The 15,501-nt window shown below is 40.5% G+C and overlaps 1 protein-coding gene across 5 annotated transcripts in view; it reads right to left on the bottom strand.

The window, feature by feature from the left end:
- The window catches only part of NCOA7 (nuclear receptor coactivator 7), a 98,273-nt gene that overhangs the window by 59,233 nt on the left and 23,539 nt on the right, over window positions 1-15,501 (bottom strand). For all 5 annotated transcript variants that reach the window (XM_049818033.1, XM_049818036.1, XM_049818032.1 and 2 more), the window contains exon 2: window positions 14,081-14,212. In XM_049818033.1, the coding sequence (XP_049673990.1) occupies window positions 14,081-14,130 (50 nt within the window). In that variant the 5' untranslated portion in view covers window positions 14,131-14,212. The remainder of the gene's footprint in view (window positions 1-14,080; window positions 14,213-15,501) is intronic.

Here is a 15,501-nt window from a genome sequence, read left to right as displayed (position 1 = left end):
CTTTAGGCAGAAGGCAAAATGAAGAAATCCCTCCCTTCGGATGACTCCTTTAACTTTGCCTGTGGTTCACTTAACAGGCTTGTTCAATTAAACTGGCACCACAGATCTATCTTGTCACAAACACCAACTTGACTCTTACCACACTCCCATCCCGCTCCTCCTCTTCTGCTCTGCTAACGATGCCAGATACTTTCTGCTACTGCGGTATTCATTAATCACCCCAAACCGCTCCTACACATGCAACAAATTCTTCCCAAAGCGGCTCAGCAAGACGGTCTCCCGGCACCGAAGCCCTGGAAAGGGAGGAATGGCCTTGCCCTGTCCCGTCCAGCCGGTGCTGGGCTCCAGCTGCTCTCCCACACTCAGTGCCAGCTCCCCAAGCCACCACTCCCCTTGACATCAGCTGGCTGAAACTCTAAGAAAAACGGAACTGCACTTACATGGCAAAGGAGGATGTTATCAGGGAAGCTGCATGGATTCTGCACAGGAAAGCCGCACCATGTTAGAACTGTTAAGATTATTTGACAAGGACAATAAGCACATGGTAATCAGGCTGGCCAAAACACATCTCAAGTTCTCCCTGAAACTTTGATAAATGCCTCCCTCCCTGCCCCAGTTGAACACCCTTCAAGAAACTCAACTCCCATGAAACAAAAAGGAAGGCCCTTTTAAATTAGTAATTGATTAACATAGGGAAACAAAGTACAAGAATTGAGAATGACCCAAAAGAAGACAGAAGATGACAGGGTACATGGAAAACTGTGGGGGATGTGTACTGCTCCATACAATCATCGCTGCACACCCACTTTCTCAGGTCAGGTAGAGTGCCAAGCTTTCCCAATAACACAGAGCCAGTTTTAGTATGGATTAAACTGATTGAAAACAGTCAGAAAGAAATTTAATGCTCAGTGACTCAAATGGCAATAAATATTTACAATGAAGCGATGAAACAGTAGATGAAAATCAATGGTCATTTAAAGCAAAATCCACGGGAAATGTGCCATACATTGTGCAGCAATAATGTAGCTGGAACACACCTCCAGGAAAAAAAAATCTCAGAGAATAGTATTTTAGTATTTCTTATATGAGAAGTACCAAGGGCACCACATTGAATTCTGTCAAGAAATACTTTCCGGTAAGGTGAAAAGCAGCTAAAAATAAATAGCTTAGGCACGCTGTGTTTGCCAAAGATGTGAACAGGTACAAAAACCAACTATGAAAATATATCATGGCAGAGCCTGTGAAGAGCTATGGAGAACAGAGTCACAGGGATACAGCCTTTTCTTCTTTTTTTTTCCTCAGCAGGTACCTACACTGCAAACTGCTAGAAGCCTGTACACCTGTGGGCATACTCATGAAGGATCCCTGCATGCGCTCATTTTATTATTTTTTTTCATTCTTAACATCCCTGACTGACCCCTGTCAGAGATAAAGCATGGCAAGTGCAGTGGTAATGGGGCAAAAAGCATAGCAAACCCCTAGGATTCAGGAGGAGCACGGTACTATTCAAGGAAAAGGAGACTCAGCTCAAAGCTTGTAGCTCAAAGAAGTGTTTTAAGCCACTTCTGTCAGCAAAAGAAGGCGCCTCTCTCTTTGCTCACCATTGATCCTGTTCCCAGGAGTTGGCCCCGTTCTCGCACACGAGCATTTGCTGCAGCTCCAGATCTGGAAAATTATCTGCATTAAAGATAACCCAGCAGAAATGCCAATACGTAAATTAATTTTTCACAATCGGATCACTCCTCCATTAGATCCCACTTGGCTGTGCTACCACTTGTATCAACACAAAGGAGAAGGCCAAAAGAGGAGACAAGACTGCTCCTCCAAGCAGCAGTGCCAGTTCCAAGGCCCTTTGCCCAGACTGAAGGCCTTCTCAAGCTACAGCCTTGCTTGTTCCCTGTAACAGCAGGCTGAGATCAGCAAAAAGAGGAAGACAGAAAGCCAAACCAGACACAGGCTACACCATGCCCAACAGACCTCTGAAGAGGTTATGGCAGCTTCTTTCCACTTATCCAGAAAAGGCAGTTTGATGATAGAAAATTTTCATAAAGGTTTGTGCTGCGAGGGCTGGGAGACAGGCAATTTCCCCTGCTGCAAAAAGCAAGGAAACAGTGACTGCTTCTCCAACAGCAGCAGGGAAGAGAAAAAAGTCATTTTCTTCATAAAGAGGGTCTTAATGTTGAATAAGTTGACTCAACTCAATAAGTGAAGACACCTGGCTGACTTAGCTGACCAGCAAGGTCAGGGGGATCCAAAAGTAACCATGGTCAAGAAGTCAGTGATCAAAGTAAAGTAAAAAATTCAATTATTTCTTTATTTAAATGACCACTAAAAGGGGTATCTTAGAGAGGGAGGGGACTGAGATCTAAAGCACCTGTCTGCATTAGCTTTTGCTTTTATTTAAAAAGTTACTTTGAAAATTAACATTTAAATGTCAAGGCTCTCTGCATCACTGCACCACTCTGTATGGCATGAATTTAATACAGATACAAAACAAAAGTAGTTTAAAAAAGAAAAACACAGAGGAAAAGAAAACCACACAACTTCTTCTTTTCTTATTATTGAGAAGACCAGGACGAGGAAAAAAAAAAAACACTAAAAAGGAAGCCAAACTAATGGTTTTAAATGCTAACTTTCATGATGACGCAAGAATTATCCAAATACCACCATATGTTAATCACATCTGGAGCATATAATACAAGAGATGCTGTGTACATGCTTACAAACAGTTGCAAACTCATCTATTCAGGAGCAAAATTTACAGCAAGAAGCATCATGACACAAGTGGAGAAAGGTTCTACTTAAAGTATTTCAGAGTAATTGTTAAAACCAAATCTCAACCATCCGTGTGTCTCAGTTCCATGTTTGCATTCATTGTCCCCAAACAACTTATAACCCATTTTGCACATTGAGTAGTTTAATGGGCTTCCTGAATAGAGCTCCCATTAACTAATACTCACTCAGCACAGAATAGGAAATGCCCAAGCGTACTGAAGATCCTGTTACATGGATTAAAGTTCAAAGAAACACCTAACAATGCTGATAATGGGTGGGGAAAAGAGGAATCTGTAGCTTTAGCATTTGGAATAATGAGCGATATTGTCTCATACAATGGATATTTCATAAGTGAGAATGATAATCCCGCTGCATCCAAAGGGGGTGTCTGCAGCAATGCTTCTATAAAAAATAATATGGCACCACCTTTATTACCGCGGTCAAAAGATCATTAAGTAAGTATAAAGATGACACAACAGGGTAGGGCCTGTCTCCATGGCACGATCACATGGCATGCATGTACCAATGCAACTTCTCGTATGCGTACGCCTTACGCTAAAATGAGCATTTGGCATGGTCTGGTATTTTTCAGTAGCCATACCATTATACTAGTGTAGCAGGTCCTCCGTTATGTTTGCTGTAAGAGACAAAATGTGTGTCAATTACTATGTCTTAAAATTTCTCTGTGGTTTTTATATCAAATATTAAATTATTTATGCTTTTATTTTTGACTGAAAAATAGTTTGGATTTTTTCATTTACTCTTCAGCTGAAACTTTTAAACACGTGATCAAAATGTTTATAAATGGAAGGGGAAGAAGCAATTACTGCAGAGGAAAAACAAAGGCAAAAAGTAAATCTTGCCCAACATCGGCACGATGGAAGAAGTGGTGACAGGAAGACATGAGGTTCTGCTCCACCTCGAAGATTCTCAGGGCTCTGCAAACTCCAGAAGGTCCCACCGCACATCAGGGAGATGCCAAACTAGAATAATAAGCTGAGGAAAGTTTCGGTGCTCTGCCTCCTCCCCACAGAAGCAGAGCAGGAGGGTGGCAGGGAGAAGCAGCCCAGCTACCTTCAATCCCCTGCTGCGTTCAAGGACAACGGCCTCCTAGCAAACCCAGCCAGAGCCAGATAAGGCAGGTGCTCTGTGACACCCCGTCCTGCCGCCGGCCACTGTCCCCCCTTGCCCATTCCCTTCTGGGCTGGGAAGCAAAGCTTCCCGGAATGCTGCGGCAGGTGGGAGAGGAGCTGCTGGCCTTCCCTCCTCTCCGGTGCCCTGGCATCTCACCCTGCAGGAGCAGCGCCTCGGACCTGCTCCCACTACCCTTGCTACAGCGCTGTTCCTACAAGCAACTTTCATCGTTTCGTTAAACCTAACAGGATGATTCTTCATAGGCACAAAATTGCTCAAATGCATCGGTTCACGGGACCAGAGTCATATGCTGTAGTTTTAAGACATTCCGTGGGATTGCAAAAAAAAGAAGAAAAAAAAAAGGGCGGGGAAGGAGGGGCTGGCAGCATTTGTAACACGAAATGCTTCTATAACAAAAAACCCTTCTTAGCCTCAGGCAAGCAGAACTGCTACAAGCAGCTCCTGCTGTGGTCCAGGTGGAAAGAGAAGCATCATCTTTCTAACACAGATACTGAACATACAGACAAATCTTCTGCTTAAGCAGATTTGATTTTTAAAGACTGTCTGATTGAAACATGTGATTAACACCTTGAAGCCATGTATTTATAGAAGCATTATGGAAAGCAAAAATCCAGCAGCTGACAGAAATGCACTGTAATGTCAAAAACATAAAATACAATTTAAATTAAGTTTACCTGCGATTGGCTAGATGTTAAGTTTACACCTACTGAAATAAAAACAGCCAGTTCAGAAAAATAGTGGTAGAAACCCGGAGTTATTATCAGTATATTAAGTGCTATACAAGACAAGTTCTCTGTGCCAAAGACTGCTGTCTGACAGGAAAATACTCAGTGCATTAAGACACTCAGAGAGCTGATTTATGGCTCATTTACATTACAAAGGTTTTCCAGCAATAAGGACAATTCTCTCCCTCCTCCCCAAATTCCTAACCAGTTCTGCTGCTCTCCTTGGGATTTTATTTCACACAAATCAACAGGACGAATCCCACAGAGCTCAATGGAGTAGCATGAGAGACTTAGAGCATAGCTAAAATACATGCTTAAATTTCAGATGATCCTAGGAAACACTCCCTGCCCAGACTACAGAGTAGGACAGAAAAAAAATAAAAAAATAAAAAAATCACAGACCTACACTTACAACCCACCTCACCATAATCAGTTTGGCAGGAGTGGGGCGGAGCGCAGAGAAATCCCTTCCAAACCCAGTCTGGAAACGGGATTAATGCTGAGGGCATGAGAGCTTACCAGGCTGGCACCACGGGGAACCTAATGCCATCAGGAATATCCACACAGCCTCTTACCCTGTCCAAAGCCCCAGGGAAGAGGGAAAAAGCTTCATGTCCTGGGGGAGGCAGGAGTAGGGAGCCCAGTGCCCATGGGTACGCAACAGAAACTGCAGAACATGCAACTAATAGTTCAAATACAGTGCAAGCAGTCATCCAGTGTTCCCATGCAGGATCCACAGCATTTCTTCTATTACCAACAGAATTCTCTTTAGTTATCTATGTAATGCCTTCCAATCCCTTGGACAGAAGGGAAGAAACTGCTGCCTTCCAAAAGCACATTCCTGCAGCTATCATTCCTATCTTTCCCTTTAAATGTGCAGCACCGTTACCAGAAATAGACCATCCCACCAGCACGGCACATGCCAGAAACAAATGGGCAAAAGTCTCGAATCAGGGCAGCAGATACAAGGCAGGCAACTTCATCTGTGGGCCAGAAACACTGGCAGCCTTCCCTGAAGGGGCATGTCTAGCTTCTTATCAATCTGGGTTTTCTTCAGCAAATTCTAACATATCTTATGATGCTGACTCCTCTCCTCCTCAAAATACCATACAGCCCACTCCCTACCACCACATGGTATGAAGCACAGGAGAGCTGGCCAGGACTGCTGCCACAAGGTGGTAAGACAGCTGGGGTTTCTCAGAGCACAAGCAAGAGATGATTAACAGCACCATCAAAAAGTCAGTACCATTAGGCATCTCTTTAGGTGTGTGCCTCCATGTCACTTAAACAAAACTGTGGCTGCTTCTGGAAGGGGCCTTCCTGCCACAGCAGCTCCTCGATGGCAGCTCTGCCATCCCTAAGAGATGTGGCAGAACCAGAAGGCTGAGTAGGACCACCTCTCTCAGTAGCATCTTTCACAGCATTGCTTTAAAATTGACCATGGAATCACACATCTGCCAAGTATTAATGCTAAATTTAAACCAGCATTTAAGCTAGGCTTAATTTTAAAACAGTTCACTGGGATTAAGCAGAATTTTATGCAGTAGGTCCTAAGGGCAGAAGAGAAAAGATGTCTCGGAGGCTGAAGGCACAAGACCATACCTACAGATGCTACAGAAACACAGTGTAATTTATAAAGGTAATTATATCAGTTTCCTGCAGACAACAGTAAAAAGTCTGTATCTCACCTATCCAGAAAGCCATCGTTTGAAGCCCCCAAATGTTATAGCCTTTAAGATACAACATCTTTAAATCTGTCCAAGAGAGATAAGGTAAATGGCACAGTGCATCAGGAGCCTCTAGCACACCCCTCGTGCCTGGCATACGCAGCTGCAGGCTGCAGGGAAGGGAAGGAGAAGACGACAAAATACATTACAACTATGTTAATAGCAACTCTTATCAAAACTGCACAGACTCTTACATCAAAAGGCCTACCGTGTAACTATTTATGTTCTAAAAAGGAGGCTAAATAAGTTTCTTTTTTTGCAGTTTCTTTCTAAAGGCTGATAAGAGACACCCAAAGGTCCCTTTGGGAAAAGCAAATACAAGGTCATTGTATGCTTGCTGACTGACAAGACAGCCTTACACATACCTTGCAAGGTGATTAGTGAAAATTCTGAAATTGCTGGTGTGAGCCAGCATGTTTGAAGATTAAATAAACAGAAACTCTTTTCTCTGTATATTTTGTGATATAGCCCTCAAAGAAATCAAGAAAATCATGAAACTCTGCCTTTCTACTCCTTCCTAAAAAAAGCCTCTTTATACAGAGCCCACACTGTTACCCAGTCTCACTTCACATGCAGAGGGAAGTGAACGGGTGAGATTAACCATGCTTCCTGTCTTATGCAAGCTTTGTATCTCCATAAATAGCATTCCCGGGACTGGAAATTTTTGAAAAACCCTGAAGAAAGCCTCAGGGCCCCATTAGATACTTTCACTAACTCTGTTATGCAATAACAAAATTATTCTTCAATCCTAAATGACTCCACTACTCCTGAGGATGAAAGCATTGGAAAGCACCGAGGCTGCAGAAACCACTGCCTTGTTTATGCTTCCCAGAGGAAGCAATCACATTGGGAATAATTCTGTGATTCACAGGCTAAATAGAGGACGGTAATTCATGCTCTTCTGCTGACTCTCATCCTGCACCACAGAATTACAAGACCGCTAATATGAAAACCTCAAGAGTCCAGCAAGCAACAACAACGTGAGATGAGGAAGCAGCTCCCAAGATAAGAAGCTGTTCAACACACTTTCCCCCTGCACTGCAACGCTCTTCAGAAAAAGCAGGTTCAATTTTCCCCCCAACTTTCATTCTCCAGGCTTACACCTATGATAAAAAGAAAACTTTCATTTTTTTTAATATATATACACAACACTAAGTTTATAAGCAATGAACAGAGAGTGTCTCTCAAGCATCTGAAGGACCTGACCAACCTCCCAAAGCCCTACTCAAAAGCTCCTCACGCTGCTGTCTGTGAAATTCTAGACATTCTTCAATGTCTGAAAACTACAACAGTTGCAAAGGACAGCTGAAATACTAACCTACACAGCAGCAGGCAGAAAGTCTGCTAAAAACATTGAAACCCCTCCATTTTAAGTAACTGGAAGGTAAACCATGATAGTGTATGTTTCAGAAAATATTTTACAGCTTCTCTCAGCATCCAACATAGCAAATCAACTACTCTGCACATACACCCCTAAATAACAGAGCAAATAATATCCATTGCACCCCATAAATCTGAAGTAGTGGTATCTTCAGCCTTTTCTCGGAAAACAAAATGCCTCAGGCATACGTTATTGGTCAAAACTGTGAGTAAAATGCAAGCTGTTTTTTTAGTTTCAATAACAGGATTGTGAGGTAATGGTTATATGTCTGGAAGCAGAGCTAACAAATTTCCATTTTACAGATGAGCTGAAATGATGTATTGTTTCCTAGAGTCATTTAAAAAATTTAAGTATCTCCAGGATCTTGGCTTGACTATTCTTCACGCCCAAGATAAACCTCCATGACGGTTTGTTTTAAAAACAATGTGTGGAAACTTTTCCTTCTAAAAGCAAAAAATAAATTATGGGTGCTACAGGAAGCCTGAATAAACATCAACACTTCGGCTCAGCAGAGCAACAACAATTGCAAGGAGATGACTGCTGGAGAAATAGCGATCTGAGGAGCACCCAACATTTGAAGCCTGTTGCATGGATATAATGAGCCTGGCCAACAAGAAAAGCACCTGACTGAAAAACCTATGACACAGTCTCACATATAGGAGATGGCCTCAAGAAAGTTTGTTTGTGCATATATTTCTTATCTGGGTTTCCCTCCTTCCTAGCCATTGATATCCTCTCTTTCCACATATTCCCTCTGTGCTTGCTGCATTTTTCTCAGTTCACCATCTTCCTATGTCTTAATAGCCACAGGAATAAAAAATATGAAGTGCACAAATACTGAATATGGGAATAAAACAGAACCAAGCCAGAAAAATTCCAAATGAGATACTTATAAACCTGTTAGTTTGTAATACGCAAAAGGCTGACCAAAGGAGTGACCACAGTGCGTCAGACCAAGGGTCTGTGCAAGCCAACATCCCGCCTCTAACAGCGGCCAGGAGCAAGGACCAGGGAAAGACCATACCAATATGACAAGTATATATGACCTCTTCTCCAGTTAAGCTTTCCAGACTCTTGCTGTTTACAGCTCAGCCACTACGTATTAATGATTCCTACTCTCAAGAATCCTGGGTTGTGAATGTTTAAAAAGGAAAGCTAATGTTAGGTTGTAAACAACTAATCTGATTGGGATGCTATATACCGTTTATTGTATGGGTATTTTTACTGATTTTTAGGTATTAAAAAATAATTAGGAGAAGAAAAAAGCTGTAAATTAAAGCCTGGTAACAAGTAAATGATAACCGTCCTAAACACTCATATCTATCTTTGTAAATCTTGGTTTTAATGTACAAATCTTAATCTGTATGAAAGTAAAATTAGGTATCTAAGTCAAGAATCTAAATTAAATTAAAACATGCTGTGATTTCCTTTATTTCCCTTAAATATTCACATCATAAGGAAACATGAGGTGAACATCAGGTTGTACAACTGGCTTCAGGTTCTGACAGAGTATTAGCAATCTGGAGCTAAAGGGAGTCTCCGCCTACTCAAACAGGCTTTGGAGCATGTCCCAGACACTTACGTAGTTTTTTTTCAAAAGAATGATGGTAACAAGACCAATGTAAATTCAATAAACACAAAAGCACCCAGGTCCCAGTGAGAATATTTTCCCTAATACAAGCACTTCATCTTTGACTTCAGAAATCTGGCTCTCAGTGGTGACCAAAAAAAACAGAGACTGAGAACTAAAATTCTTAAGTCCCCTGGAAACTATTAAAAAAATCATTCAGTGTAAGTATCAGGTTTAAGGTTCATCTCTATACAGCATTCTTCAGACTAAGGTCACCCCAAGCTGGAGACGTAACTATTGATAAAAGTAATGTCAGCATCTCAATCTACTTGTTGAAAAGTAACGTTTTTCCAAATAAAACACTACTTATTTGTTGTTCTCTGCTAAGAAAGTAGTAGAGAGCTACTTGACATAGATCATAGATAGATCATATAAAGCATGGAAAATGCTAAGTAACTGACAATGAGGAAGGTCAAAAGACACAAAAAACTTGAAACTGAAAGAGCCCCTTTTGTCATTCTTTCAGGAAACTACTCAAATTCTTCCTTTGTGATTTCTCATCTCCTACAACTTCTTGTCCAAACATACCCAGTATGACAACAGCGCATGCAAAGTAATTCCAGATTCAAGCTGTAGATTTCAGGACATGGTTTAGTGGGCATGGTGATGTTGGGTTGACAATTGGACTCAATGATCTTAAAGGTCTTTTGCAACCTAAACAATTCTATGGTTCTATGATTTAGCATTCCAGACTACCAATTTATATCCAAGGCAATTTTTTTCCATGTGACACACATCACTCATGTTGATAATTTCTTTTTAAGTTAAGTTAAAATTTTAATAGCTATTCATTTCACACGATGAGATTAAATACCTCTGAACTATGCAATGGGCAGGGGAAAACCAGGAGATTCTTCACTCTGTAAGGAGAGAGGAAAGATAAAGGAAGCACAGGCAGAGGGAAATGCCAAGTTGTACCAGGGTTCAAGGGCACATAATCACAATAAAAAGCGCCAAATGTCACAGTAGAGTCAGGGACCCAATACACATAGATGTGCCATTGTACATCTATATTACACTGTACCATTTGTTTTTGAACTTCCTGGATACTGGGACAGACTTCACAACAAGAGGAAACAGAGTTCTTTGCAAGAGCTGGAGTAATATTGGTCCATTTGGGAGCTAATGACACAGAAGTCAACAGAAGAGCCTAAAAACAAGGTTTGAAGAATTAGGCAAGAAAACTTAACTACATGAAATAGTGTTTAAGTAGGAGTAGCAGTCTTAAATAAGGACCTATTGCATAAGAGAAATTCATGCTTGCATGTTACTCTTACACTCTTACTTCTTGCCTGTTAAACTCCCACGAGCTGTAACATCTTATCTGCATAAGGAATCTAAATTGGTCTTTAAAAAGTTTCGTAGAGATTTCTCTGTTGTTTGAAAAGTTACTTGTTTTATTTCTTGCCAACCAAGGCAAAAAATAAGCCCTTTATCACAAAACACAGTGGGTAAAGGAGCATTTGGTAAGAAGCAAAAATGGATGGTGAGGGTTTTATTTCAGCTTCACTTGCCATAGGGAGGGAAAGAGACCCAGGGAAACTGAGGCACCTGGACCACAAAGATCTGTAGTGGAAAGATATGATGGCTGGATGGCTCTCTTCTATGGAGAAATTTTAAATATTTTAAAAGGATAAATGTTTAAACCAGCTTATTTACAAGAATAAATCTGGGGGACAGAGATGCTGACAGTTATTTCACGTTAACCTTGCTTCATCTCTAGCAGTTCAGGAGCTGATTTATCAGCACATAACAACCATCATGCTAACCACGTTAAATATTTTGGGGTTCTCAAGATAGCAACCAGTCAGACACTGAGTGCCACCCCTAGCAAAACCTGTCCACGAGGGGCCAAGATTACACTAGCCTGAAGGCCAAAAGCCACCTTCTGATGGGAAGTCAGACATTTTGGGATGCTGGCAAGGCAGAGAGGCCACTGCTCATCTGGCTGTTCATGCCCACATGTTCCCTTGCTCTGCCAACAGAGAACTTGGGTTTCTGTTAGCAGGCGCTTAAGAGAAAGAGCTATCACCTCCCATTTTTCATTTAATGCCTTTGTCCTTGTTAATACCAGAATAACCTTTCTCCTCACTTACAGAGTGAGGTTTTCTATCAAAGTTTGTGTATTTTCATTAATATAGTCCTCATGGTAGCTATAAAACATTTTATCTCATCAGCATCAAATATGTATGTTTTCTCCTTTCTAACCAGGATATAAGCAGGATCCTCCTTGTCAGCCCTGGGTGGAAGAGAGCCCTTTTCCCCACCCTCTGGACATGGAGCACAGTTATCTCTCCTGCTTGCAAAAAGTCTATCCTGTTTTCCTTTCTCTTCCTTGGTAAGCAGTAGTCTTCTCCCATGAACATCTGATCATAGGCAAAAATAACAAGATCCAGGTAAAGGTGTGGAGAGTCCTTGTCTCACAAGAATGTTTACTATACATAAATTTAGATTTTGTAAATACTATTATTATCTTAGGCTCACAAAACATAACAGTAATAAGAGGTAAGGGAAAAAAAACAGTAATGGAGGTAAGAAAGGTGCATGTGTTGGGCAATCAGCTGAGATTGCTCTTAGCTTAATAAATATGAGCCCAAGCTGGCAGGAAAAGCATGGTGTTCAAAGTAGCACACAAAACAGCGTGAGAGCCAAAACTCTAATAAACTTGGGTGCTTAAATTTAAGGAAAGAACAGGCATCCACAGATTCTAAGACACGAAACAACCAAAACTGACAGCAACATCAAAGCATGCACCTGATTAAATCATCTCGGTGTCCCAATATTGGGCACCTAAGCTGGGAACTTCTGTCTACATCAAGCCAAAAACTAAATTTTAAAACATTTAAAAAAAACAGATAGGGACATTGTTAGAACTGCCTTTGTACTAAGGGCAATATAAGCTGCTTACTATTTTCAGGTACTCATATGACATTTACATGGGTCATCATGTAAAGCATTCAAACCATTCATCTGCAGGATGCTGGGACACCTGTTCACTAGAGGAAGCATGCTAGACTTAAGGTGCTAGACTAAAATCGAGGACATGTAAAATTCAGTTCTGCTTCTGTCCCTGACTGCACACACAGACAATGTACATGAAGGTAAGCTGGACATACCACCTTCTGACCTACTTTAGCTCCTATTAAAACATATTTTGAGGGTCTGCAAGAACATTCTTGTAGAAATCACACATGGGTTTGCTTAGAGTGGGAACTTAATTTAAGGGCCTGCAACCTGCATAAAGAAAAAAGATGCAACCCAGGAGGGAAAGAGACAGATGACCTCCCCAAAGTTACATAGCATAGGTAAGTGCTAGAACTAAGAACTGACTTCAGGTCTTTTTGACCCTTGCCTAATGTCCTGTGCCTATACAAGACACAATGCCCCTGTGAATTTTTAATAGAGAATAGCCACAGATGACACAGGAAAGCTGCAAAACAGATTAAATAAAACATCAATAACTTTGCTGAAGTACTCTTGTGGCTTTCCATTTTGTTTAGCAGACAGTATTTAGAAAGGACTCAGAACATTCTCTTCAGTACTAAAGCATCATACTCAGACATCTGTCTCAAAGCCCGAGTCTCTCCTTAACAAGAAATTACTTGTTCCTTAGTACAATCTCTTCAGCTACTTCTACTTTATCCTACTTGATACCTCCTCTGCTATAGGTGCCACTGTTTATTTCCTTCTCAAAATCCCAAACTGCAACATTCTTTTCTGTCAACATCCACAGAATTGCATTTCTTCAAATGGAGAGCAAATTACCTGGCATTAACAGGTGTCCTTCACCACAAAACTTCCTCAAGTCTTTAGCGATCACTACTTACCAACTGAACAGCAACACAGAAGTGCTGCAACTTTTCCCCACACTACTACTTCTAAGTGGTGCGACAGGCATATCTCTAGATGTCTGTAACACACTATGGCTAGCATTTTAGTGCAGTTTCAATAACAGTTATTTTGTACAGAGTGGAAAGGCTATACACTTTTCCTCTTCAATGGTGCAGAAAGTATCTTTGAGTCAAAGATGGTTTTTATACTGATTTCCTTCCCCTCCTACCCCCAAGAGTAACTGAGCTTTGGTTCTTCTTGTACATCAGAGCTCAGAGATGATTACAGGCTTGCTAATTGACAAAGACAAGTTATCAGGAAATCAACGTCACTTATTTCTTAAAAATCAACAATCATGAATTCCAAATGATAAAAATGATTGACTGAAAAAACATTGCTTGTATTTAGAAAGATGATACAGTCTAGGCAGCTTAACCTATCAGCATATAACTACCCTTTCTTAGATGATCTTATCCCATGAGATAATACTAGTCTGTGCTTTATTTGAAATAAGATAAACTTTAGGTTTAGACATGTTTATGGTTTAGATGTGCTTGTTTTTATAAACACGCTTCAGGAACCGGATGCTAGAAGCTCAAATAAATTGCAATTTGCAATCGAGTACCCAGGAACAGTTTTGTGTTACAAATAACAATTATAATTCAAGTTTATCTTCACTACCCAAAAGAAAAAATTACCACTCCAACATTACAGACTCAGCAACGAAAGCACTTTCTGGATACATAATGCAGCATGGGTTTTTTTACATGCTTTAAAAATCATAAAGCCTTGTGAAAAAGGCAGAATGAGGAATTCCACAGTTTAATCAACATTGAAATAAACCCTGTAACCTTACCGAGCAAAATAGCCTTGTCTTCGTTCCTTCTTCTCTTCCTTGGTCTCCATTATGTACAGTCAAATGGGCAAGGTGAACAGCCAAGCGTGAATCTCTTTTTCCCCTCAGTATTTCATACCCAGACAGAGTCCCCTGTATATAACATTTAAAAACAGGAAGTTCATAAATCAACATGTCAACAACACCTACAAAAATCAACAGGGTTGTGGAAATGCAAATGACCCAGTGACAAGCAAAGTAAAACTTTAACCAGTCAATGTTTGCCATGGGATATCCATTTAGTATACAATGAGACAAAAAACAATAAATGCACTCAGGCCAGTTTCTCCAGCAGGGGAAGAAAGATACTGCAAAACACGTAACTCAAAGAGCAATAGCAAGTTTTAAAAACCTGGAAGTTTGCAAGCTGTTAAATAGTTTATATCAAAACATCTTCCTGGTTTCATGTGTTTTATAGACAGGAAGATCAAGAGAAGCTTTGGAAATAACCGGTACAAACAGTACAACCAGAAAGATACATAATGTTCACTTTATAAAAATTCTTTAAAATAGTGAGAAATAAGAAAGTTTTAAAACAATGTAAAGAAAAAAAAAGAGCAATCTACATTCTTTACACAGGTTTGCCTGTTGTGAACAATACACAAGTTCAAACAAGTACACAGAGAAACACGATGGACCTCCTGCTCTCCAGACGAATTGCAGTTACCTTGAGATAGACAGGACTAGGGAAGGTTTTCGGAGAAGTTAAAAAAAAAAAAAAAAAAGAAAAGGGGAGACCAGTAAGACTGGAAATCACCACCTCCACCACCTCTTTGGAGAATGCCATACTGAGGCACTTGGAAACCAGAAGTTGGGAATTTCAGAACTGCTTGGCAATTACTGCAATAAATGATATGCCACACCAATTGCTTTCCAATAATCCTGCCAAGATGTTTTATCCTCTTCCCTTCTCCAACACACATTCACCCTAGCCCAATGGCTTGTGCACATGCACAAAATAAGTTAACTTCTTAAGAGTTCTTTATCAGTATTCCAGATTAAAGTTCAAATCAGAAGTTACTACTAAACATTTCAGTTTAATGGGCTGTAAAACAAAGAAATGGAAGCCGCATAAATTATGATTTGTAGCAAAAGAAGAAAAATTCCTCCAGGACGCAATCAGTTCCCATTATTTTCCCCTTCATTAAAAGATCAATAAGCTACAAACTATCAGATGTCAACAATAGAGATAATGTAGCAAAACCAGACTAATCTACTCAAAAAGCCCAAGAACGTATCCTGCTAGATTTTATCAGAAACACTTGCCATAATTTTCTCTCCATAGTTATGGAATATTAGTCCACTGCAATTAAAGTCCATTGCTTCAAAATGCACTTTTTCTTACTTATTAATTTTGAATACATCCAATGCATCAAAAAGAA

This window comes from Accipiter gentilis, chromosome 15 (genome assembly GCF_929443795.1).
Source record: "Accipiter gentilis chromosome 15, bAccGen1.1, whole genome shotgun sequence".
Taxonomy (NCBI): domain Eukaryota; kingdom Metazoa; phylum Chordata; class Aves; order Accipitriformes; family Accipitridae; genus Astur; species Astur gentilis.
Note: the sequence above shows the minus strand (reverse complement) of the source record. Positions and strands in the feature narration are given on the sequence as shown.